Source organism: Anopheles bellator, chromosome 2 (assembly GCF_943735745.2).
Source record: "Anopheles bellator chromosome 2, idAnoBellAS_SP24_06.2, whole genome shotgun sequence".
In the NCBI taxonomy this organism is placed as follows: Eukaryota; Metazoa; Arthropoda; class Insecta; order Diptera; family Culicidae; genus Anopheles; species Anopheles bellator.
The window spans coordinates 4,873,136-4,897,497 of record NC_071286.1 but is presented as its reverse complement, the minus strand read 5'-3'; the positions used below and the strand labels follow the sequence as shown (position 1 = coordinate 4,897,497).

General features: G+C 51.5%; 7 protein-coding genes across 7 annotated transcripts; 4 read left to right on the top strand and 3 right to left on the bottom strand.

Annotated features, from left to right (window-relative positions):
- Nucleotides 1–731: 731 nt before the first annotated feature.
- Nucleotides 732–4,519, top strand: LOC131209459 (sodium-coupled monocarboxylate transporter 1). The gene is made up of 9 exons (XM_058202536.1): nt 732–1,114; nt 1,188–1,347; nt 2,462–2,527; nt 2,605–2,656; nt 2,787–2,854; nt 2,947–3,101; nt 3,173–3,803; nt 3,881–4,062; nt 4,134–4,519. Exons 1-9 carry the CDS (start codon nt 909–911, stop codon nt 4,405–4,407), a joined length of 1,794 nt encoding a protein of 597 aa, XP_058058519.1. The 5' UTR covers nt 732–908; the 3' UTR covers nt 4,408–4,519.
- Nucleotides 4,520–4,634: 115 nt separating this feature from the next.
- Nucleotides 4,635–24,096, bottom strand: LOC131209461 (G-patch domain and KOW motifs-containing protein). Its single transcript, XM_058202537.1, has 4 exons — nt 23,926–24,096; nt 23,194–23,857; nt 5,271–5,403; nt 4,635–5,182 (listed from the first exon to the last, which is right to left on the bottom strand). Exons 1-4 carry the CDS (start codon nt 24,072–24,074, stop codon nt 4,635–4,637), a joined length of 1,494 nt encoding a protein of 497 aa, XP_058058520.1. The 5' UTR covers nt 24,075–24,096.
- Nucleotides 5,547–6,911, bottom strand: LOC131209464 (uncharacterized). Its single transcript, XM_058202541.1, has 2 exons — nt 6,072–6,911; nt 5,547–5,993 (listed from the first exon to the last, which is right to left on the bottom strand). The coding sequence occupies exons 1-2, from the start codon at nt 6,909–6,911 to the stop codon at nt 5,547–5,549; spliced, it is 1,287 nt and encodes a 428-aa protein (XP_058058524.1).
- Nucleotides 7,286–9,765, bottom strand: LOC131209462 (uncharacterized oxidoreductase dhs-27-like). The gene is made up of 2 exons (XM_058202538.1): nt 8,228–9,765; nt 7,286–8,143 (listed from the first exon to the last, which is right to left on the bottom strand). Exons 1-2 carry the CDS (start codon nt 9,254–9,256, stop codon nt 7,694–7,696), a joined length of 1,479 nt encoding a protein of 492 aa, XP_058058521.1. The 5' UTR covers nt 9,257–9,765; the 3' UTR covers nt 7,286–7,693.
- LOC131209463 (uncharacterized) lies at nt 10,972–12,667 on the top strand. Its single transcript, XM_058202539.1, has 2 exons — nt 10,972–11,889; nt 11,952–12,667. Exons 1-2 carry the CDS (start codon nt 11,032–11,034, stop codon nt 12,402–12,404), a joined length of 1,311 nt encoding a protein of 436 aa, XP_058058522.1. The 5' UTR covers nt 10,972–11,031; the 3' UTR covers nt 12,405–12,667.
- Nucleotides 16,987–18,639, top strand: LOC131209465 (uncharacterized). Its single transcript, XM_058202542.1, has 2 exons — nt 16,987–17,966; nt 18,039–18,639. Exons 1-2 carry the CDS (start codon nt 17,148–17,150, stop codon nt 18,498–18,500), a joined length of 1,281 nt encoding a protein of 426 aa, XP_058058525.1. The 5' UTR covers nt 16,987–17,147; the 3' UTR covers nt 18,501–18,639.
- Nucleotides 21,844–23,125, top strand: LOC131209466 (uncharacterized). Its single transcript, XM_058202543.1, has one exon. The coding sequence runs from the start codon at nt 21,896–21,898 to the stop codon at nt 23,123–23,125; it is 1,230 nt and encodes a 409-aa protein (XP_058058526.1). The 5' UTR covers nt 21,844–21,895.
- Nucleotides 24,097–24,362: the final 266 nt, after the last annotated feature.

The following is a 24,362-nucleotide window of genomic DNA, read 5'->3' as shown; positions in this document are numbered from 1 at the left end:
ACAAGCTTTAATATGATGAATACGACCTTCATTTTCATACCGCATGGTTATTGCTGCCGATTGCTTGCTCGCTTTAGTCAAAAATACATGCAATATCCGAGATATTTCGAGAGTTCAAGCTGAGAAACAGCATAATGTCGTGTGAATTCTTCACCATGCGTTTCTCAGCTTTAATTTTGCATTTGGAATATGTAAGCATGTAAAATATCAATAATAGCAAATATTTCACATATTATTCAAATGTTCAGGAACAAAGGTTATTTTCGCCATCCACTGTATCTTCGATTTCGGTTCCCCTCGACTACGCACGATCGGAAACACTATAAACATCGTAAATGTCGCACGGAAACAATTCGAAAGCTAAACGATTAATGCTCCCTAATTGGAACAGGATTACAAGGGCTGCGCCGGCCACTGCAACGCCACACCAACGACGCCAACGGATAAACACGTGCGCGCCGGCAGCGAAGATGCGCTACTCATTGACCGAAGGGCGCTACGTCCTGTCCTGTGGCCGCACGAAGGAATCGGCGTGTGCCAACTAACGCCGTGATCACACATATACCGACGACGCGCTGATGCGGTTCGGGTGGCCCGTCGTTTCACTAATCCGTCGAGGTCTCGCGTTTAGTAGTAAACCGGGGGATAAATTTGATGTCCAACGGCGCTCGCGGGCGGCGGACTGATCGTACCCGCAGTTGCCAGCTGTTCTTCGTGCGGATCGCGCGCTGCTGTCGCGCGCCCGGTGATTCGCGTATTCGTAGGCTCTGGCGTAGGCCACACCAGTGTTTAAGATCAACAAAGTGTCCGTGTGGCCGTGTATCCGTGTGTGTGTGTATGTCCTGTGGGACGACTCCGGTCCGGTTTTTGAGTGAGTCGACCGCTTCCGGTAACGCAACGGAACGACAATGGCGACCGAGCTGGAGGATATCGTTGAGCACATGAGACGGTTCGCGTGGCCCGATTACCTGGTGTTCGTGTCGATGCTGTTCCTGTGCATCCTGATCGGTGTGTACTTTGGGTTCGTGCAGCGCAAGCCCAACACCGAGGCCGAATATCTGATGGGTGGCCGCACGATGCTCGTGTTCCCGATCGCGCTTTCGCTCATTGCCAGGTAGGCGGCACGGGGCGGCACGCGGTTCGCCGGACGCCGAGTGGACCTTAAAGTTGCTCATTTTCTTTGGCAGCTTCATCTCCGGTATCACGCTGCTCGGACTTCCGACGGAAGTGTACTCGTTCGGCATTCAGTATGTGTACGTGGCGCTCGGCGTGACGCTGATGGGGCTCGTGATGGGATACATCTATCTGCCCGTTTTTCACCGGCTCAACATCACGTCGACCTACGAGGTGGGTTTTCCCGGTTCCTAAAAAAGATTTCACCAGAAACCAGACGGTTGAATGATCATGATCATGACGGTCCGGAAGGTTGTGGGGCGGGGAGCAGGCGCTGCACCGGGAACTGGCGAGTGGACCGAAAAGCCACCGTGGACCAGTGATGACGATGATTATCTAATTGAATCAAATTTAAATTTATACCCTTTTTCGTTGCCGCAGTTTGCGCAAAGTGGTTTGCCGGGCAAAGGTGATACCAGAATAAACCTTGTTAGGCGGGCAAGTTCTCGCGGGCCCTGGAGTTTGAAGCGCCCCAAGGGGAATCAGAGGGGTGCGGGGCGAATGGTGAATTACATTAGATTCTAAGAAACATGCCCTTCGGTGAGGGGGGGGGGGCGCTCGATCCCAAAGCACACGTCATCAGTAAAGCGACGTGTCAACGTGTTTTTGTTATTTCGGCCAACCATCGACACTAGTTCGTGTGCCAAGCCGGAAATAGTGAAAGTGTGCAAAGGGACAGACGGCAGCCCCTGTCGTAGTGCCGTGGTCGCCGCACCGACGTCGCACTGTGTGTCCCTTCGGAGTGCAAAAATCGAAACCCGAACCCGCGCGCGATCGGAGCGAGTCGCGTGTCGATTCTATTTGCTGTAATTTCGTTGCACTCCCTTCGGTGGTGGTTGACGGGCGGATTTCGAGTGGCCGAATCAGAATCCTCCCTGTTGCGACAGATTGCGGGGACGTTGGCGACAGTTGACACTCAATTAGATTGATTGTTTTAAACCGCGTACAGTGCGCGCGCGAGAGAGATTCGTCGTCATGTTTTATGATGATCGCGTTAACTTGACTGGCCGCACAACACCCGGACCGGTCGGAGTCGAATGTGGGGCTAAGATTTATGATGCTCTACCGGTGGAGATCAGAACTTATGATGGACGAGACGAGTCAGGCTACGTTCGTATGATGCAACGCGCCAGCGTTCCCTAATTTTAAAATTGAAGCTGAAGGAATTAAATGACGGTTGGTTCCGATCGGTTTGACCTATCGTAACGTGGCGCATTAATGACCCGCAACATGCGATTGTGTGTTCCTTTGATTGTTTAATGTTAACCTCTCTTACTAATTTCGCCAGTACCTGGAGACCCGCTTCGATCGTCGGCTACGCATGTTCGGATCGATCATGTTTACCATTATGAATGTAAGTGTGCAACATGAACGAACAGTTGGTATCTATCGCCTCTCATACGATCCTTTTTGATCCTCATCTCTCGCTAGATTGGTTACCTACCGATCGTTATCTACGTTCCTGCGTTGGCATTCAATCAAGGTAAGGCCCCTTTTATCGATGTTCCATCCAAATCCATCCCAGCCATCAATTTGACGTTCTCCGATTCATTCCAAACTGTTTCCCTTTGTCCTGTCCGTCGCCCTGACCCGTGCCGCGTCGCGATCCACAGTGACGGGCGTCAACATTCACGTCATCACACCAATCGTGTGCGTCGTGTGCGTGTTCTACACCTGTGTGGTGAGTGTCCCCAATTCCGTTTGCCCGTTCCGAAGTCCTCGCGGAAGCTTACGTATTTCTAATCGCCCCACTTTGTTCGGCCCGTCTCTTAGGGTGGACTGAAGGCCGTAGTGTGGACGGACGTCGTGCAGACCTTTTCCATGTTCGGAGCGCTGGTGCTGGTGGCCGTCAAGGGTACCGTCGATCTCGGTGGCTCGGGTGTCGTGTTCAGCAGGGCATGGGACACTGGACGCTTGGAACGGCCTAAGTACACAGTGCCCCAGCAAGTGGCCACCCGTAACGGCTCTAAAGTCTCGCTTTGCATCCGTTTTCTCGCAGTTTCGACTTCAATCCTACCACACGGCACACACTCTGGTCGCAGCTGATCGGTGGCTTCGTGTACTGGCTGCAAACGAATGCCGTCAGCCAGAACATGATCCAGCGGTATCTGTCACTCCCGTCGGTTGCGGCCGGACGCCGCGCCCTCTGGATCTTTGTGTTCGGCGTTTGCCTGCTGATGTCACTGTGCAGCTACTGTGGGCTACTCATCTACGCCACCTACCAGCAGTGTGATCCGCTGACGACGAAGCTCGCCCGCGCCAAGGACCAACTGTTGCCACTGTTCGTGATGGACATTCTCCGGGATATGCCCGGGCTTCCGGGGCTGTTCGTGGCGGGTGTGTTCAGTGCGGCGCTCAGTTCACTTTCCACCTGTCTCAACTCGATGTCGGCGGTCATACTGGAGGACTTCGTGAAACCGTTCGTCCGCAAACCACTCTCGCAGCGATCGATCAACTGGATCATGCGCTCGGTTGTGGTGGGCGTTGGGGCACTCTGTGCCGCGCTCGTGTTCGTGGTGGAAAAGATGGGCACCGTCCTGCAGCTGACAATGAGCCTGGAAGCCATCACGAATGGGCCGCTGCTGGGTACCTTCACGATCGGGATTCTCATCCCGTGGGTCGGTTCCGGGGTAAGTGCGACTACATTGCTGACCTACAGCAAAACGAACCGCACGGGTACACCTAACGGGACGGTCTGTTTTTGCAGTGTGCCCTCACCGGAGGTATTGTCGGCGTGGCATTCATGTCGTGGTTGAGCCTGAAGGCACAGTACTGGGTCGCCACCGGTACGATCGTGTTCCCCCACAAACCGATGTCAGTCGATGGGTGTTCCTATGACTTCGATCGATCGCTAATCAACGCCACCAGCACGAGCCTTTACACCACCGAGTAAGTAGCCGCCTTTACGGCTGACCTACCGTATGTCCCTCTATCGTGTCGTTAATCCTTTTCACCTTCAGCGACATCTTTCCGTTGTTCCGTGTGTCCTACATGTGGTATACATTCCTCGGTGCAGCCGTCACCATCTTCGTGTCACTGCTCAGCACGATGCTCATCTACGGGCGCATCGATCCGCGAACCGTTTCACCCGATCTGCTGGCCGGTTTCGTGAGCCGATACGTTCACGGAGCGGACGGCGCGGCGTTCAAAGGGGCCGAACGGCGACGACCTCAAACCGCGTCCGGCGGTTCCAGTACGAATGGGAAATCAAACATGCATGAATCAGCATTATAGTAGTAAGGGGGGTTGTGGAACAATCATTCGCGCTAGTTCTCCTCCGCAGGGCCCACATGAGATGTAAGAACATTATAAGAAGAACACCCAACGAATAAATCACGCACTTCCGTTGAGTGGACACAACAAACGGTTCGAATAGGGAGTGAACGACGAGTTTGATTCGGATCCGGATCGGGGGGATGAGTCCGTAGAGTTTATTAGTTTTCAGTCCGTCGAGTCGAGCACTAGCGTCGACTGCGCGACCGGCTCCGGGGTTTTTTGCTTTTCTTGGTCTTTTTCTTATGGTGCTTACCGTCCGACTCCGAGTCCGAGCCTTGCCGCCGCTGGTCACGCCGGCCGTAGGACGAATCATCACGCTCTTCCCTCCGCTCGCGACGTTGCTTGTATTTGTGTGATTTCTTTTTCGTGCCCGACGACGTCCGAACGTACGAGGAGGACGCTTTCTTATGCTTCCTCCGGTGGCGGTTCCGTTCATCGTCACTATCGGATGTGCTTCCGCCGTCCGGTCGTTGATCGTTACCGCCGACTGGACTAGCGTAACGTTCTTCGCGCTCACGATCGGTACGCTGTGACAGTGACCGTTCGGTCGGGTGCTCTCGATCCTCTCGGTAGCTTTCCACGGAGCGATCCTTGCGATCGCAATCCCGAGATCTCCTCTCGTTGGGTGAACCTCGTTGGGACCGCTCTAGGCGGTCAGCTTTGCTGCTCGTTCGCTCCGCCTCATCCGCCTCTAGCTTTTCGCGGTTCTTAAATTCTTCGTACTTGGCGGCATCTGAAAAAAACGAGGGCATACGTTACATGCCAGCTTCATGACAGGTTCTTCATTGTTCCAGCACTCCCGACACCCGCGGGAGACTTACTTAGAATTTTGGCGTACTGATTGTACTCCTGCTTCGAGACCAGCATGACCATGTACTCGTTTAGCCATTCCTTTGCTCCGCCGAGCGCAAACTTCACGATCACACGGCTCGTTTCCTCGTCGATGCTTTCGACCTGCAAAGAGAAACCCAAGAGCGTCAGTAAGAAGGTAAATAACCATTTTTTACACCAAAATCTTTCCACAATAAACAAGAATGATTTCGCAAACTGGTTTTATTGGAACGCAAATAGCGTATGTATTGGCAACGGTGGTGGTCTCATAAGTATCCCAACCGAAACACGTCCTTCAGCAGTCCGCTGATCCGCGTCTGGTACTTGGCATCGTCCGTATCGCTGATGCGCACCGAGCAGGAGTCCTCCCGCTGCTCGTCCGTTTCCGGTTCCGCCGTTTCATGCGTGGCCGCCTCCTCACTGGCCACAGCCAGCGGAATGTGGAGCAGCCCGAGAACCAGTGCCTGTCGTGCTTGCACCTTGATCAGGCGCATGAGCACCGTCAACGGGAACCACTCGGTGGCCCTCTCGTCCCCCAGCCGCTCCAGGTGACTGATCAGCGCGTGGTGGTACGTCTGCAGCATGTTGTCGTAGTGATTGCGGCGCAACGAATCGTCCGTCGACAGGAAGATGGCCTGCACAAAGTCCAGCGCCGGAGACCCATACTTTGCCAGCTGCCAGTCCAGCAGAGCGAGTCGCGATGGAAAACCTCCCTAGAACAAGGGATGAAGAGGAACGGAGCGTCACTTCGCGAACCTGTCTCCGAATCGTCCCGAGCCGTCCTGCCGTACGTTGTAGGAGAACATCATATTTTCGCCGGCAAAGTCACCGTGGCACACGACGCAGAACGGTTCCGAGAGGCTCGTATCGTTGATCGATCGCAGCTCGTCGGCAAACCCATCCCGCAGGCGAGTCAACTTTTCACGCTTGCTGCCATCGGCCGGATTGAGGGTGGCCATTGCACTCTCGAAAGCCAGCTGCATCGTTTGGTTGAAGCCGTCCATACCGAGCAGTCCCGACTCCCGTGTGACGTCCCCCATGTACCGGTACTGCTCGAACAGCTCCGGTTGCTGCTGCTTGAGGGCCAGCGAAATGGCGTGAAACCGTCCGAGTTGTACCATCGCCAGCCGGGCATGGTCGTAGTCCATCGGGGCAAACTTGTGGCGGTTGGAGAAGCCCCGTTTGCGCACATCCTCCAGTATGATGATGCCCTCGCCCTTCTTCACGTCACAGTGTGCATGGTAGCAGCGGGGTGCGAAGAACAATTCGTCCTCCGCGGTCTCCTTGACCTTCGCATCCGATGTGCCACCGTTCTGGGGCTGGTGGCTGGCACTGGCACTCCGCTGGAACTGCTCGAACGCCGGCAACAGCTTGCCGTACACGAACGCTTCTCGCTCGAAGAGGGCAAACACCGACCCATCGGCACCGGGTGGTGGCACCTTACACAGGACAGTCGCTTCGCGGGGCTCCTCGCGGAACACCACCCGGTAGAACACGGACACGACGGACCGGTTGTCGGAGCCGGGTCGGAAATCGTACTCCACCGCGTGCAGGCCACCGACGAAGCCCAGCTTTTGGGCCACACCTGCGAGTGCGTCGCGCACGTATTCGGGTACCACTCTACCTTTCATGGCGACCGCTGTCACGAAATACAAAGCGTCCCAAGCCTACTGACGCTATCGCGTTACAGTAAGTTGCTGTGGCTTGCAACCGATAGCCGAAGATAAGATAAGGTGACGCACCGGACGTCGCTGACGTTGACACCGTCGTGCACCTTGACCCACTGGAGGGCAGTTTTGTAGGTGGCGTTTGGTGACTTCTATGCTTCAATGCGATATTAACAGGGCACCATCAGCCCTAACTGGACAAACGAATCGAATAGTGAGTACCGAGAGCTGCCCAGAGATGGCGCTATACTGACAGTGAAACATTCCAATTCCGAATGAAATATTTCACACTGAATCGATTCCGGTCCTTGTACTAAAAATCGATCAATATGTTTTGTAACTTGTAGATCATCGATGTTTGGAGCTTATGTTGCAGATCGGTGTGATGGGTTTATTTGATTAAAAAAAAATTGCGGAATATCTTCGCCTTCGCCGTACTTCGCATTGAGTGCTGCGCAGTTCATTCCCACGTCATTCAGGCTTCAGCAAGATACTCTCGTCCACGCGGACAGGACGGACGATCGCAGAGCGCGCTTATCGAGCCTTATCTGTTATATGTCAAAAACTGTAAAACGAATCGAAAATGGTCCATTTTACCACCGGTGCGCGCTGTGCGAAGATAACGACGGAGATGGCGACGGCACGGGCCGGAAACGATGCGGTACGCGTCTAATGAACGGGGTTACACAAACATGCGATACGCATAATCCTCCCCTACGCAGCACAGAGAAACGGAGGGGTCGCGGCTACAGGTATCCGTACCGAACGCTGTCCTTTATGACCTCCCGCATACGCTTGGTGTAAGCGCTCCGGTTGTTGTCGTTCTTGGCGAACATGCTCATGTCCATTTCCTTTGTGTCGCGAAACTTTTCGGCAGCCTCGTCCATATCGACCAGATCCTCGTTGCGGGTGCACAGCATGGGCACGAGGAACACGGCCATCAGGACACCGAAGCGCCCGAAGGTGCGCAGCTGGCGCATGAACGCGGTCCGCGGAAAGACCGACTGCGGGACGTGGCCCAGCTTCTCCAGTAACGCTTCCAGCGAGTTGTAGTAGATGCTCATCATCTCGTCGTAGTGTCGCCTGCGGAACTCGCCTTCGGTGCAGCAGAAGATAAAGTACACCAGATCGAGCACCGGTGTCACGTAGCGCGTCAGCTGCCAGTCGAGCAGAATGATCCTCTCCGGAACGCCGTTCTGTGTGGGAGGGTGGATAAAAAGCACGCCTAGGGGTTACGGCAACGACGAGACCTCGGGAGAGTTTGGCGGCGCATGCCTCACCTTGTAGTGGTACATCATGTTGTTGACCCAACAGTCGCCATGCCCGAGCACCGTGTGCGGTTCCGCCAGGGCACCGTTCGAGCAGCGTTCCAGCTCCTTGCGGAAGTTCTGCAGCAGGTACTGCATCTTATCGTGCTCCTTCGTATCGGTCGGCTCCAGCGTTCCGATCGCGTCCTGGATCACCTTCCGCATCATCGCATCGAACGGGCTGCCCTCGGGCATCATTTCGGACATCGGATCGGGAACCTTGAACTGCTCGAACACCGCCGGCTGGTCGCGTTTCATCGCCAGCGAGACGGCGTGAAGCCGCCCGAGCTGCTCCATCATCAGCCGCGCGTGCTCGTAGTTGACCGGCTTCATCTTGTCCCACATCCGGTAGTCCTGGAGCCGCAGATCCTCCATCACGATGACCGATTCCTCGGTTTCGGTGTTGCAGTAGGTGTGGTACGCCTTCGGTGTGTTGAAGAACCCGTCCTCCTCGCGGACACCCTTCTCCCGCTGGTACGCGAACATTAGCGGGTGCAGCTTGTTGTAGGCGAGGGTTTCGCGAGCGAAGATCAACAGCACCGGGAACTGCTGGCGGCGGGCCTCGTTCAGGGGTGGAATCTTGCACAGAAACACCTCCCGCCGGTCGCCCTCGGTGAGGATCGCCTTGAACATTTGGCCTACGAACCCGTCGCCCTTGTTGGAACCGACGTCGAACTCGAGCGCATACTTGCCCTCGCCGAAACCTTGCTCCTGGGCCACCTGCGCCATGGCGGTGTACAGGAACTTGGGTAGCTCGGGAGTGGTACCATTCTGGACGGTGGGACTTTCTTGGGCAGGGCTCGGCACCTGAGCTTGCTCCGGGGGGGTGCTCGCCGCAAGTCCTGATTCACGTGTCACTGTTTGCGGTTCTTCTTCTCCGTTAGTCGCATGTGATGCCGGTTCCACGGTTCCATTCTGCTTGTGATCCATGACCACGGGTGACGGGGTGACGGTGCTGGTCGTCTGCTCGTCACTTGTCGTCGTGTGCGTTTCAAGTACCATCTTTCAACAGGCCGTCGCGCGGTGTCCGTCACTTGTAGTAACTCCTCTGCTCTTAGCGGTGGTCCGCCCGGAATCCAACTGAACCGGGCCGGCCAATCGAAAGTGAGTTTTATTGGGACACCCCACACCCGCGCAGTGAGCAACCGATAAAACAATGAAATACCGCACCCTCGTTCCCTATCCCTTCTTTTATCTAATCGCAACCTATTTCTACCGAATCGCGACTCGGGCGGTGGTCGCGTCCACAACCTGGCCACCTATCACGACAGTCGTCGAACTCGCCGTCGCTGTCGAAGACACCACGTTAGCCGCCCGCTGGAGCAGAGCAACAGTGAGTTCTCGGCTCTTATTTATCGCTTATCATCTCCTGCCTGACTTGTCACCCTATCTTCGACCGGGATGCCGGATGCTATCGGTATACCCGGCAGGTCGAGGGAGCCACTACCTCAAATCTGGGGTTTCGCACACACTTTTGACTCATCACACACTGGCACCGATCGGGATTACGATGGCGTGCCGGTTCGAACGCAGCAGTCGTGCTCCCTGACGGAAGTTCCGTTGCGGAATAACCGCTACACCGACTGAATGGCAATGGCGAGCGCGAACTGGCGCGAACAAACAGTGATATCATCATGATCATCGTCATCCTGTCGATCATCGGCGGACAAAAAGTGATGCTAATCATCGAGCGTAAATATCAATACGCAGTTCGCGGAAGATTTTTTCCCGCTTTCTCACCAGGTGCCACCCAGTTCGGTCCTGTGGCGTCTTGTTTTTTTCCCCCACCACGCTCGTGGTCATTAGCAAATATCGCGCGGCACACACAAAAAAGGCAGCATGATCCAGCGAAAACAACCTAAAAACGAAACGAACACATTCAAAGCTAAACCAGCTGACCGCCCGGGACGCATTCCGCTCCGTCACGGTGCTCCGCGTGGCGCAGAATCTAATCATTGCTCGAACGGGGGGCCACCGAGGCAGCATACGACAGCCATTTATGGTATTGTTCCGTCGGGGTGGCGCGCGCGCGCGGGGAGCTATTTGATCTTGGGCACGAGTGTTGGCGCACTTCTCCGAGCGCGCGCGCGCGCGCCCCGTTCCCTATCTTATCGTGCGCGCCCCGGGATGGCAACGGGCGCGGCGCGCATCCAGCAGTTGCTGGTGTCGACGTCAAAAATGATTCCAATGAAATTCGTTCCAACCGGTTCGGTGGGGGCCATTTGAGACGTCACCCAAAGGCTGTGAAATTCTTGACCACGGTCGTCTCCGCCAATAACAGGGGTTGAGTAATTTTCGACAATTTCGACTTCCTCTTCTCACGTGCACCGAGGGGCCGAGTCAATCATCAGCTTCTGCAAGGGTCGCAATAGGGGGGACCCAATCAACTGGCTCGGCTAATGGGCGTCTCTACGATAGAAGAAAAATAGATCCTGTTATTACGGCCACCGCGACCAATATATTCCCTGTCGGGCCGCGGGTAGCGGAGGGCCTTCGGGGAGTGTCGAGTCGAGAGCTGTGGGTGCTTCCCCGCGAATGTTCAAACAGCATCTTTTACAGGGCGCAAAAAGCGCCAATCATTCGGCACACTCAATTCCGGCCAAGAAAATTTAGACGAGAACTTTACGGGCGACAGAGACAGGCGACACTTATCTCGCGCCGACAGTGTTCCGGACTCGTCGATTGGCAATCTGCGTTGCAGCAGTCTGGTGCGGTGAGTTCGCCGTTGTGGACCTGTGTCGGAGAGCGTCGTGCGTTCCGTGGACCCAAGCAGGACGATGAGCGCAGAGCAGGCAAAGCTGGTGACCGAAACGGACGTCACCAATGGACACGGGGATGAAGCGGTCCCCGAGTTGCCAGCGTATCTCTACGACGCGCTAGAAAAACTGGCGCCGCGGGAAGGCTTCACGGAGGGCCGATTTTCGATCACGTTCGATCTGGGGTCCAGCAAGGGCGATGGGTTCGTCGGGCAGATGTTCAAAACCATCGTGACGGAAGGCACTCGGAGCGTGCCGTATCTGTGCAAGATCCCACCGCTGGATGACACGCGCCGTGAACAGTTCCACGCGATGGCGGCCTTCGCCCGCGAGGCTCTCGTGTACGAGAAGTTTCTACCAAAGATCTACGAGTATCAACGGGAGAAGGGTCTAACAAACCCCGAGGAAGGATTCTTCCATGCTCCTCGGTGCTACCATGCACATTGTGACGAGGCGGCGCAAGAATCGGTGATCGTGATGGAGGATCTTCGAATGCGCGACTTCCAGCTGTGGAACAAACACAATCCGATCGACTACGATCATGCGAAGCTTTTCATGGAGCACATCGGAAGGCTACACGCCGTTTCACTGGCCATGAAACGGGACCGACCGGAGGAGTTTGAGCCGTTTAAGCTTCAGAATCCCTTCGATCCGCTGCTAGTCGAGGGCGGTCCTTTCCACAACATGCTACTGTCGCAGTTCCAAATGGTGATCGATGCGCTCGACGAGCGGGATACCGTCGAGCGGACAAAGGTGGAGCAGCTGAAGCGGGTTATCTTCGACGAAATGCAACGGTGTGGAAATGCGGCCCTAGCCGAACCGTACGCTGTGATCAACCATGGCGATTGCTGGACCAACAACATGATGTTTCGATATAAGGTAAGATTAGAGGCGATATAAATTTGGAAAGATGTGCCTTTCCACTGACCGATCGTTTCTAGGATGGAAAAGCAGACGAGATAATCCTCTTCGACTGGCAAGTGATGCGCTACGTATCTCCGGTGCTGGATTTGGTATACTTCATCTTTTGCTGTTCAGATGAGGACTTCCGCAGGAAGCATTACGACGGAATGATCGATATTTACTACCGTTCGCTGTCGGACACACTCGAAAAGCTGCAGCACGCGGCCGACGAGCTGTTTCCCCGCGAAGTTCTGGATGAGCATCTTCGGCTGTTCGGTCGATATGGGCTGCTGATGGGCATGTTTCTCGTACCGATGATGTGCACTGAGGCCAACGAACTACCGGACATGGAGGAGATGGCGCAACGGATGCAGCAGACGGAACGAGGTTTGAACGAAAGCTTCTTCAAAACTACTGAATCCAACAAAAGTGTGTTCCGGAAAAGGATGAGCGGAGTCGTGAAGGACTGCATACGATTTGGGTACTTATGAAGTGCAGAGCGTTTGGAGATTGAATCGACCTTAAAAGGGTACAATAAGACCAACACAGAATTTGTCTGTGGTTAACCGCCATTATAGGCATCACATGTGGAGTATGACCAAAAATGGCCCTACTGTATGCTCTATAATAATAAAAGATAAGATAAAAGTAGTGATAAGCTTGTTGTTAAACATTTGCTTCACGTTGTTTTCACAAACCAGTTCACTCCAGTTCACAACAGCACAGAGGACAGTTTCGAAATAAACAGAAGAACAACTGCGGTCTAAACCATTTTGTTTTTGCACTAAGACTTATCAGTTTAACCGAAAGACATTCGCCGCAAGGATAGTCTTACACTACATATACAGACCGTCCTGTTGGCATTCTCTCTGTTAATCGGTAACCTCTCACAACGACACTTTTACATTCTAAACCACATCAGCACAATCACTTGACTGACAATCACCACCACAGCTAGTCACGTTCCGCGCGCTGGTCAGAGTTGACTTATGGCTCGAGTGGACCAGAGTGGCTCGAGTGTGAATTAGTTAAACGTCATGCAAGCTCGCCAACAGTCACCGAAGGCAACGGGCATCGGTAACCCGGAAGGCAAGGATGTCATTGAGCAGGTCAAGAATGTTGTTCCACAGCTGCCCCAATATCTGCACACGGTGATAGAAAAACTTGCCTCGCGGGATGGATTTACGGTGGGTAAATTCTCAGTTGCGTTCGATCTGGGCTCCAACAAGGGCGATGGTTTCGCAGGAGAGATGTTCAAAGCCATCGTAACGGAAATTGGCCGAAAGAGCGAGTATATGTGCAAGATCCCACCGTTGGACGAGGTACGACGTGAACAGTTCCACGCGTTGATTACCTTCGCCCGCGAGGTCCTGGTGTACGACAAGTTTCTGCCAAAGATCTACGAGTATCAACGGAAGAAGGGTTTAACAAGCCCCAGAGAAGGATTCTTCCATGCCCCTCGGTGCTTCCATGCACATTGTGACGAGGCAGCGCAAGAATCGGTGATCGTGATGGAGGATCTTCGGTTGCGCGACTTCCAGATGTGGAACAAACACAATCCGATCGACTACGATCATGCGAAGCTCTTCATGGAGCACATCGGAAGGCTACACGCCGTTTCACTGGCCATGAAACGGACCCGACCGGAGGAGTTTGAGCCATTTAAGCTTCCAAATCCTTTCGATCAGCTTTCGATGGAGGGCGATCGTATCGATCACAGTCTACTGTTACAGTTCCAAACAGTGATCGATGTGCTCGACGAGCTGGACACCGTTGAGCGGGCAAAGATGGAGCATTTGAAACTGAACGCCTTCAAAGAACTGCAACGGTGTGGAAATGCGGCCCTAGCCGAACCGTACGCAGTGGTCGTCCATGGCGATTGCTGGATCAACAACATGATGTTCCGATACAAGGTAAGATTAGAGGCGATATAAATTTGGAAAGATGTGCCTTTCCACTGACCGATCGTTTCTAGGATGGAAAAGCAGACGAGATAATCCTCTTCGACTGGCAAGTGATGCGCTACGTGTCGCCGGTGCTGGATTTGGTCTATTTCATCTTTTGCTGTACCGATGAGGACTTCCGCAGGAAACATTACGACGGTATGATCGATATTTACTACCGCTCGTTGTCGGTAACACTCGAAAAGCTGCAGCATGCGGCCCACGAGCTGTTTCCCCGTGAAGCTCTGGATGAGCATCTTCGGCTGTTCGGTCGATATGGGCTACTGAGGGCCATGTTTCTCGTACCTATAATGTGCACTCAGGCCGACGAATTTCCCAACATGGAGGAGATGGCGCGACGAATGCAGGAGGGAGGTTTGGACGAAAGCTCCTTTAAACGTAGCGAATATGATAAAAATGTGTTCCAGAAAAGGATGAGCGGAGTCGTGAAGGACTGCGTTCGATTTGGGTACTTATGAAGTGCAGCGCGTTTGGAGATTGAATACCATAAAGGGTTTCGTTTTTAACTTTTATAAACAGAAACTTTATGTTGGTAACGCACTAAGCTTGTTATCACATAATCAAACATTGTTTGAGTAAATTGAAATGAAATTGAAATGAAATTGGAAATTATGTAAATGCCTTCATTGCCTGATGCAAGTCGGTTGATTTATTGTAGGTTGTTGCATGGCACACTGAGAACGAACATGGACCGCTTGCCCGGATATAAAATGTGATGTATGACCCACAATGGCCCTACGGTATGTTCTATAATGATAAAAGATAAAATAAAATTATCGATAAACTTATTGTTAAATATTAGTTTCACTTTGCTGTCACAAACCAGTTCACGGGTGCACATCCAGTCCAGTTCACAATATCACTGCGCGCGAGCTTCCGAGAGGACAGTTTCAAAATAAACAAATGAAGAACTGCGCTCTAAGCAATTTTGTTTTCCCGCTGCTTGGTAATTACCCAAAAATGATTACAAATAATGTTTGGTTCTCACGCATTCGGTATGAATGAACACTTATCAACTTAACCGAAAGACAGTCGAGGACACTCTCAAACTAATTTTATATACTGTCCCCGTCTTTCTCTCTGTTAACTGCCAAGCACACACAATGAGAATATTACATTCTAAACTGCATTAGCCCAATCACTTGTCGGACAATCAGCCAGTCAGTCACGTTCCACGTTCACGTCACGTCAGTCTGGCCAGAGTAGAGTTATTGGTCGCCAGAGTGTCTGCGATGTAGTTAAAGGCCATGCAGGCTCGTCAACAGTCATCAAAGGCAAACGGCAGCGGTGACCTGGATGGCAAGGAAGGCATTGAGCAGAACAATAATGTTGTTCCACACCTGCCCCAGCATCTTCACAGGGCGGTGGAAAAGTTTGCCCCGCAGGATGGATTTACGGTGGGAAAATTTTCGGTTGCGTTCGATCTGGGCTCCGACAAAGGTGATGGGTTCGTGGGACAGATGTTTAAAGCCATCGTAACGGAAAGTGACCGGAAGAGCGAGTATCTGTGCAAGATCCCACCTTTGGATGATGCATGTCGCGAAAAATTTCAATCGATGACGGCCTTCGCCCGTGAAGCGTTAGTATATGCCAAAAATTCTACCAAAGATCTACGAGTATCAACGGGAGAAGGGTTTAACAAACCCCGAGGAAGGATTCTTCCATGCACCTCGGTGCTACTATGCATATTGTGACGAGGTGGCGCAAGAATCGGTGATCGTGATGGAGGATCTTCGGTTGCGCAACTTCCAGATGTGGAACAAACACAATCCAATTGACTATGATCATGCGAAACTCTTCATGGAGCACATCGGAAGGCTACACGCCGTTTCACTGGCCATGAAACGGTACAAATTGTCCAACACGTTGGATATCTATTTCGAACTGGAAGGACCCTTCCGGAACATGGTTCTCTCGCAGATGCAGATGGCGATCGATGCACTAGAGGAGCACGATCACGTTGGGCGACAGAAACTAGAGGCACTAAAGCCGAACACATTCCAAGAAATGAAACGCTGCAGTGACCCCAAACTGGCCGAGCCGTACAGCGTTATCCGGCACGGTGACTGCTGGTCAAACAACATAATGTTCCGATACGAGGTATGTTCGAGCTTTGAGTGGTTTGTTTCGATCATCACGAGCATAATATCTTTTCAGGATGGATCCCCGAAAGAGATGATCTTGATCGATTCGCAAAATGTGAGCTACGTGTCACCTGCTCAGGATATAGTGTACTTTATCTACTCCTGTACGGACGAGGAATTCAGGGAGAAGTACTACTTCGAAATGATCGACATTTACTACCGCTCGTTATCAGCAACGCTCGAGAAACTTCAGCACGACGCGAATGAGCTATTTCCCCGGAGTGCACTGGACGAACAGCTTCGCGAGTACGGAGGTTATGGCTTCCTAATGGCCACCTTTCTCATTCCTATGATGTGCACCCGAAACGAAGAGCTGCCCGACTTTGAGGAGCGGGCACATAAGATGCAGAACACGGACGAGCAGCTAAACGAAAGCTTCTTCAGCACATCCGAGTCCAGCCACGATGCGTACACCACCAGAATGCGCGGCGTCGTGAGGGACTGCATCCGTTATGGCTACCTGTAACCGAAATGGCTCGATAGTCAGAATCCGAGCCACAATACCATGATTGAGTAAAAATGATTGAGGCCATACCCAAACAGATTTGTTTTGTTTGGATTCATCTGCGACAGTTAAAAGCTTGCGTAAGCTTATATTTTCGGAAACATTCGACACAATGGAAAGTGAAAATCATTGGGCCAAATGGACCAAAACAACCCGCTCCATAGATTACGATCGGGTGTCGTGTGCCTCAAAATTTGGTTAGTGATGAGTGATGAGGTTGCTAAATTATTGTTGCCTGTGTGGCTGCTCCCACTTACTGGACACGGAAGTCGCTCGAGTCCTTTAAAGCAACTTTGTTTCACGCCCTGGCTTGCGACCATCGATGGCTGTATGCCGTTTATTTATTTTAATGCTTGAAAGCCACCCCCGTGATGATCGGTCACGTTGCAGAGACACTTGATTTTCCAACCTCATCGTGAAGGCACAACGCCGAATCGTACGCCAGTCACTCGCCGTATCTTATCGTGCCAACAACGCCTCCGTGCAGTGGAACGCGTCAAGCGTGGCTAGCGATACGGGTTTTGTCTATTTCCTCAATTACTGCCCACCAGCTATTGTTATTCTTGCCGACTTAGGCTAATCAGCCAATCACCTCTGCTCCGTCGGTGTGAAATTTCCGAAATGTCCAAACCAGTGGAAGCATCGTTACCAGCCTACATCAGTGTTGGTTTGCAGCTAGCCGCTCGAAAGGAAGGATTCACCGATGGGCAGTATCGCCTCAAAACCGAGCCCGGTTCGAAGGAGGGCGATGGATTCTCGGGACAAATGATCAAGGTGTTTATCCGCGAAGCGCGTCGGGAAGTGATCGTGCTGTGTAAGGTGCTGCCAGATAATCAGGTGCGCAAAGAACAGGGTGTACCCATGTTTGAGCGTGAAACGGAGGTTTACGTCAATGTGCTTCCCTTCTTGTTGGACTTTCAACGCGATAAAGCTCTCGAATCCGAGTGTCCGCAGTTTGATAATGTGCCACGATGTTACTTTGCTAAGACATCTGTCGACACGAAGGAAGCGGTCATTATTATGGAGGATCTGAGGGCGCAAGCTTACCGACTGTGGGATAAAACCAATACGGTTAACCTGGAGCATGCCGAGCTGCTGATGGCCACAATCGGACGCCTCCATGCCATTTCGTTTGCCATCAAGGAACAGTTACCGGAGAAGTTTGCCGAGTGCACTGGGAAGCTTGTCGATCCAATGGCAACGTTGATTCAAGCTGAAAATAATGGTGGTTTTGATAGAATCATGGCAACCATGTGGCAGAGAGCGGTCGACGTGCTCGAACCTCACGATACCTTGCACCGTGAAAAGCTGAACTTGTTGAAGGATCGCTGCTGTGCAGAGATCATTTCGTGCGTCGAGGCGAAGGCGGCAGAACCGTACGCCATCATTGGGCATGGTGACTGTTGGTCGAATAACATGATGTTTCAGTATGGTGACGATGTGAGTAGACACATCAAGCAATGTTCCACCTCCGAAAAGTTTCATTATGGGTTTCTGGTTCCCTCATTTCAGGATAAAACGCCCATTAACATTAAGCTGATCGACTGGCAACTCTGTAGGTACTGCTCCCCGGTGCTCGATCTCGTGTACTTTATCTTCAACTGCACCGACGAGGAACTACGTGCACACAGCTACCATCGGTTGCTCAATGTGTACTACAATATTCTCGGTGTGCACCTGCATCGGTTGAGCGGTAACGTTGAACGACAGTTTCCCAGGAGTGCGTTCCGTGATCAGCTGAAGCGATTCGGGCGGTACGGGTTGGTAATGTCGTTCCTGGTACTGCCGATCATTTGCACTCCGAACGATGAGCTACCGGACACCGACTCAGCCATAGAAGATCTAATGAAGGAAATCTCCGGCGGGACCGGTACTGGTGATTTTACGTATGGTACAACGGAAAAAGCGGCAACCCGATATAAAGAGAGAATGTCTGGCACAATTCGGGATGTGATTCGTTTGGGGTACATGTAAATGATGCTACTGGACCCCAATACCGTGTAACAATTGGTTTGTTTATAAGTTCAGTTCACTGTTACAACTGAGCCATGTTGTTGAACAGGCGTTGAATCCAAAAATAAATCTGGTGGCAGCGGAGATGGTAACACATCCCGGCACACTTCAATTAAGTTCTTTGTGGGCGGCGAAATTGACTGAATAACTGACTTCAATCAACGGTGATGACACTGACCGTGACCATGCAAAACCCACTTCATTGTTGAATCCGGTTTCTTAAACGATCATTATTGGAGAAACCATTTCCAGAGCGACCTTGAGGAAGACACTCAATCAACTTTTGGTCTGTAAATATGACCAATCAAATCATCTTCTAACAATATTCCAATAATATAAACAGAACACACTCGCAATTACTCTTGTTGATGAGAACAATCAACAAAATGTCGCACTATTCTAGCCGTTAAATCTCTCGCAGAATTTCTACACTTTTAAAAACTATTTACGAAGGCATGCTAACCATGAATTTCTAGTATAATAATCTGCAAACCGTTGTTCCCATCCAGAGCTACCCTGATTTCAAATGGATTCTAGGGTTTGGTAAAGAGTTAAGGCCTACTGAACGTTCAACAATACGTCACTTGATGTTATACGGCCTACTCTTGAGAAAGATTACAACTTCATTCAACAGTTGGGATAGTGTTTTTTTCATTTTTTTACAGATGGCCGAACGCTTGAAAGGTTAGGAGCAATAAAATTTCGTAATCAACCACTTGCAAACCTAAACAATGAAAACGGCGTATCACCACCAAAATATGGACACGGTTTTTGGACGATAATTACGCGTTCGTGTGCCCGCGATTTTGAGGACAAACCCAAAGACCACGCCATTTCCCACCGTCCAGAATGATTAACGATGATTTGCAAAACTTCTACCGCAATTTGATTTTACAGTTCGCTGTGCTGTACATTTTGCTCACATCGCGTACGTCGAATAAATGATGAACAGCACGGTTATCTTATCGTTTCGATTGACATACCGTTTATGGAATCGCGCCGTTTGGTTTGGCGCACGTCCGGCCCGCGACCACCGGTCGGCGAACTGTTTGTATTGTTTGTGTAGTCCTACGCCCTCTCCTCGATTCTATTGACTACAGACGTGTCGCTAAGAAATCTGGTGTGTCCAACGTATTACCGAATGGTTCACTGACGTGGTGCCCGTCATTCATTGTACCTATCTTATCGCAAGGACAGTGCACCCATTTCTTATCCTGGCGCTGTAGGTGAATCGGCAAGCGATATAAATTGACCGATTTATTTAAAAACTGACCTCAACCCTTACGCCAGCTTTCAGTGAGGGACAGTAAGGCAGTCAGGTTTGCTGGATCAGTGCATCTTTCGTAGAAGTGTGAATAAAAAAACGGTCCCAAAAATGCCAGAACCGCAAGAAACATCTCTCTCGAGCTACATCAATGCCGGTTTAGAGCAGGTAGCTCGGGAGCAGGGATTCACCGACGGCAGTTATCGCTTCGAGACAGAATCCGGTTCAAACACGGGTGACGGTTTCGTGGGTCAGCTGGTGAAAGTGTTTATCCGAGAGTCGGATCGTGAACTGCTGGTACTGTGTAAGCTGCTACCAGAAAACGAAGTGCGAAGGGAACAGGGTGTTCACATGTTTGACCGTGAAACGGACGCATACATGATAGTCCTACCCATGTTGTTGGAGTTTCAACGTAAAAAAGCCCTTGACGCCGGGTTCCCGCAGTTCAACAATATACCCCGCTGTTACTTTGCTAAGACATCTGTCGACACTAAGGAAGCGGTCATTATTATGGAGGATCTAAGGGCACAAGCTTACCGTATGTGGGATAAAACGAACACGGTTAACCTGGAGCATGCCGAGCTGCTGGTGACCGCAATCGGACGCCTCCATGCCCTTTCGTTCGCGATCAAGGAACAGTTACCGGAAAAGTTTGCCGAGTGTGCATCGAAGCTGGCCGATCCTATGGCTAAAGCTATGGCAGATGGTCAATTCGAAGCGTTCGATAAGATTATGGTCAGTTTGTGGGAAAGAGCACTTGGTACACTGGAACCGCACGATACCTTCCGTCGTGAAAAACTGGGTCTGCTGAAGGATCGCTGCAGTGAAGCGATCATGGCATGTGTCGACGCGAAACCAGCAGAACCGTACGCCATCATTGGACACGGTGACTGTTGGTCGAATAACATGATGTTTCAGTATGGTGACGATGTGAGTCGGCACTACAACCTATGCGCGCCCGCGAAGAGTTTCATTCTCGTATTCTGGTTCCCTCATTTTAGGACAAAACGCCCACCAACATTAAGCTGATCGACTGGCAACTCTGTAGGTACGGCTCTCCGGTGCTCGATCTCGTGTACTTTATCTTCAACTGCACCAACGAGGAGCTACGTGCCCACAGCTATCAAAGACTGCTCAATGTGTACTACAATACTCTCAGTCTGCACCTGCATCGGTTGGGTGGTAACGTTGAACGACAGTTTCCCAGGAGTGCGTTCCGTGACCAGCTGAAGCGATTTGGTCGGTACGGATTGGTAATGTCCTTCCTGGTACTGCCGATCATTTGCACTCCGAACGACGAGCTACCGGACACCGACTCAGCCATGGAAGGCCTGATGAAGGATATGGGCGGAACGGGAAACAATGAATTTGCGTGGGGAACGACGGAAAAGGCTACGGCCCGATATCAACAACGAATGTCCGGCACAATCCGTGATATCATTCGCTTCGGGTACCTTTAGCGTAGAAGAACACAGATTTCAATGGTTGCGTGGACATGCGCAAACTGTTTAACGGATGATACGGTTCACTTAATATTGTCATCAGTGCTCGAACTTCATTTAAATTATGCCGCCATAGAAAAGAAATCTGAGAAATAAACGGATATGGCATGGCGTTAACGACTCGAAGACCATAGCTACTTTTCCCAGTTGAAGCTCAGCAAATGTCATAAAAAGCTCAAACCGGTATTGGCGGCCAGACGCTTTGTTGCCATGACGATAAAGCTCTCCATCTCATACGCCGTAAGCTTGCTTGATGAAGGGTCCACGATCTCTTTGTACCGTTTTCGCATCAACCAGCTGTGCGTATGTCTCACAGAAGACGACTCTCAAAAGAAGAAGAAGATGTCAAATGATAAGCCTAATAAGCTTCATGCGACAGGAAGCACGTGGTGCTTATCAACAAGTCTTTAAATTTCGCAATGCCCCATTCTCCGGATGTTGGGTAATCGGTATTCTACAGCTGTTTGAAGTTTGTTTGTTTTGCTTGCTGCTGTCAAGATTGGGGTGCTGATGCAAGCATTTCACAACATGACTTAAGCGCGTTCAGCAATATCTTACCGGGTCGATGCGCCGGAGTTTTAGTTCGAAAAATGTCCCCAACTACAGTGGTGGTTCCGGAGTACGTACGCGAGCGCGTGTTGACTGTGGCAAAGGAACAAGGCTTCGGTAACGATGTGACGATCACCTACGAACCCGGTTCCAGCGCGGGCGATGGTTACATTGGGCAGATCGTGCGGGCTTGGCTCATCGATGCGCAGCGTTCGTTGCCGATCATTTGCAAGTTCCCTCCCGTTGACCGGGAGCAGCGGGAGCAGTTCAACGCAATGCTGGTATTCGAACGCGAACACTTCATCTACCAACGTGTTCTGCCAGCGTATGCGGAACTTCAGCACCAGCATGGCTTGAGCCCTGCGGACGACCAGTACTTTGGTGACTATGCCAAATGCTACCATACTTATTGTGACGCGAAGCGCGAGGAAGCTCTGCTGGTGCTGGAAGATTTAACATCTCGCGATCGTGCCGCGCTGAAAAAGCTCGATCAGTACGAATTGATCGATTACGATCATGTGCACGTGCTTATGGTAGCACTCGGGAAGCTGAATGCATGTTCGTTCGCCCTCAAACAACATCGCCCGGAGCTGTTTCGTGAGCTTCAGCAACTCAACGATCTGCTGTCGGTGATTTTGGATACGGAACAGTTGCGCCACCTTACACCGCGCCACTGTCAGCTCGCTGCATCTGCTTTTGACGAGGCGGATGATCCGGTTCACCGGCAGCAACTTCTCGATCTGGCCATCGATATGTGGCGCCGTACGGGAGAACATATTCGCGGTGATCGAGCGGAACCGTACGCCGCGCTAAACCACGGTGATTGCTGGACAAACAACGTAATGTACGGGTACGGCGATAGCGGTCGAGTGGCCAATATTTGTCTGTTTGACTGGCAGCTAGCACGCTATAGTTCTCCGGTGCTGGACTTTGTCCTGTTTATCTACATGTGCGGTCAGCGAGAGTTACGGCAAGCGGAAAAATTCGCGTCCCTCGTGCAAGCGTTCTACGACTCTTTCGCGGCCACTCTGCGGCGCTTGGGAGGTGATCCCGAAAGCACTCTGCCACAAGAGGAATTGCACAAGCAAACGAAGCGTTTCGGACTTTTGGCACTTTCGATGGGAACGTACGCTTTACCGAACTTTGCTAAACTGCCAGACGAAGTTCGCGTAAATCCGGAGCACCATCGGGGCGACATACGGTTACAGAAATACTACGCAATGATGCGCGAACTCGTCGAGGTTACGGATTCGTTTGACAGGTTTGAATAACAATACGCCAGCGTTCATATGAAGTGAATAATAAAGACAGATACTTTGAGATAGAAACAAACACTTACCGTTCCGTAAGCGTTTTTATGCTTGCCGGCCAACACCTTCACCTGGGCACCGCACTTCATGACCAGCGTTTCGCCTTGCGCCGGGGGTATCAAATGCGCATTGATGGCTTTCGCTTTCATCGCACGATCAGCACCCAGTCCGAGACCCTTCGGGCGCATCGCGGGCCCCAAATCGGGACCGGCCGCTTTTGGGTCCACTTTCTTCGGATCCGGATCTTTCCAGCCCATGCCGCGCAGCATCGCCAGGCCAAATTTTGCAATCGGCACCGACTCGTAGTCATCCATCGAACTTTCGCGCGCACCATCGAGCGGAAGATCTTCCGGTAGTAGTGGCACTACAAAGTTACTGGATTGTTCACTATTTACATTCGATTGTTGTATGTCTTCTAGAATCTCTCGGGTGGCCCGCTGCTCGAGCGTTTCAGTTTTGGGCGGTTCGTGCACAACATTCACTTCACGCTCCTCCGGTGGTTCAAGTTTCACATTAATCTCATTCTTGCTTTCTCCATTTGTATCGTCGGTACTGACCGAAAGTTGTTGTCCGTTGTTTAGCTTGTGTATTTCCTGCTTGATCCCGAGCACTTTCGCTAACCGATCCGGAATCGTTGTTTTATCCTGCTCTCGCAACGGTATCACTAACGGTGCTGGTTCTTTTTCAGTTTTCCTAAAAGTATTTTCATGAAATGAGAGTTAATTGCCGTCCCCGGAGAGAACCAACTAAGTTGCGCTTACCCAATGATTTTGATCGATTGTTCCTCCAGACAATCAATCATCTGTTTCGAGTCGTCCTTCTTCAGCGAAACGCTCGACGCCGGACCGGCCAGTAGAGATGGCTTTTTTGTGTTTTTAGCAAATGCGAAACTTATCTTTTTCCCGTCCATTGTCGCAGTGTTTTGCCTTCCGGGTGCAGTAGCTAGAATAACGCACCGAATGCCGCGAACAGTGAGCGGCGTCGTGTCGTAGTCCTGCAAAACTCGTTTTGAAGAAGCATCATCGTCGAACCAAAACAAGCCGACCGTCGAAACGTCAAACCATCACTTTGTATACAATGCATGGTTGTAGTGCTCAATTGCACGTTAGAATGATTGAGTTTAAATCATGTTTGATTGCAAGAAAAAGCTTCAAAGCTATCGTGAAATGGTCGAATTTCGGGTAATTCAATACAGCAT

Coding starts and splice junctions, on each gene's coding strand:
- LOC131209459 (XM_058202536.1), top strand. CDS start 909: ATGGCGACCGAGCTGGAGGATATCGTTGAGCACATGAGACGGTTCGCG. Junction 2,657..2,786: donor TGCGTTGGCATTCAATCAAG/GTAAGGCCCCTT, acceptor CGCGATCCACAG/TGACGGGCGTCAACATTCAC. Junction 4,063..4,133: donor ACGAGCCTTTACACCACCGA/GTAAGTAGCCGC, acceptor TTTCACCTTCAG/CGACATCTTTCCGTTGTTCC.
- LOC131209464 (XM_058202541.1), bottom strand. CDS start 6,911: ATGAAAGGTAGAGTGGTACCCGAATACGTGCGCGACGCACTCGCAGGT. Junction 5,994..6,071: donor ATATGATGTTCTCCTACAAC/GTACGGCAGGAC, acceptor CCCTTGTTCTAG/GGAGGTTTTCCATCGCGACT.
- LOC131209462 (XM_058202538.1), bottom strand. CDS start 9,256: ATGGTACTTGAAACGCACACGACGACAAGTGACGAGCAGACGACCAGC. Junction 8,144..8,227: donor ACATGATGTACCACTACAAG/GTGAGGCATGCG, acceptor CCTCCCACACAG/AACGGCGTTCCGGAGAGGAT.
- LOC131209463 (XM_058202539.1), top strand. CDS start 11,032: ATGAGCGCAGAGCAGGCAAAGCTGGTGACCGAAACGGACGTCACCAAT. Junction 11,890..11,951: donor ACATGATGTTTCGATATAAG/GTAAGATTAGAG, acceptor GATCGTTTCTAG/GATGGAAAAGCAGACGAGAT.
- LOC131209465 (XM_058202542.1), top strand. CDS start 17,148: ATGTCCAAACCAGTGGAAGCATCGTTACCAGCCTACATCAGTGTTGGT. Junction 17,967..18,038: donor TGTTTCAGTATGGTGACGAT/GTGAGTAGACAC, acceptor CCCTCATTTCAG/GATAAAACGCCCATTAACAT.
- LOC131209466 (XM_058202543.1), top strand. CDS start 21,896: ATGTCCCCAACTACAGTGGTGGTTCCGGAGTACGTACGCGAGCGCGTG.
- LOC131209461 (XM_058202537.1), bottom strand. CDS start 24,074: ATGGACGGGAAAAAGATAAGTTTCGCATTTGCTAAAAACACAAAAAAG. Junction 5,404..23,193: donor ATAAAAACGCTTACGGAACG/GTAAGTGTTTGT, acceptor TTCTCTTTGCAG/GTCGAAAGCATCGACGAGGA. Junction 5,183..5,270: donor TCAGTACGCCAAAATTCTAA/GTAAGTCTCCCG, acceptor CGTTTTTTTCAG/ATGCCGCCAAGTACGAAGAA.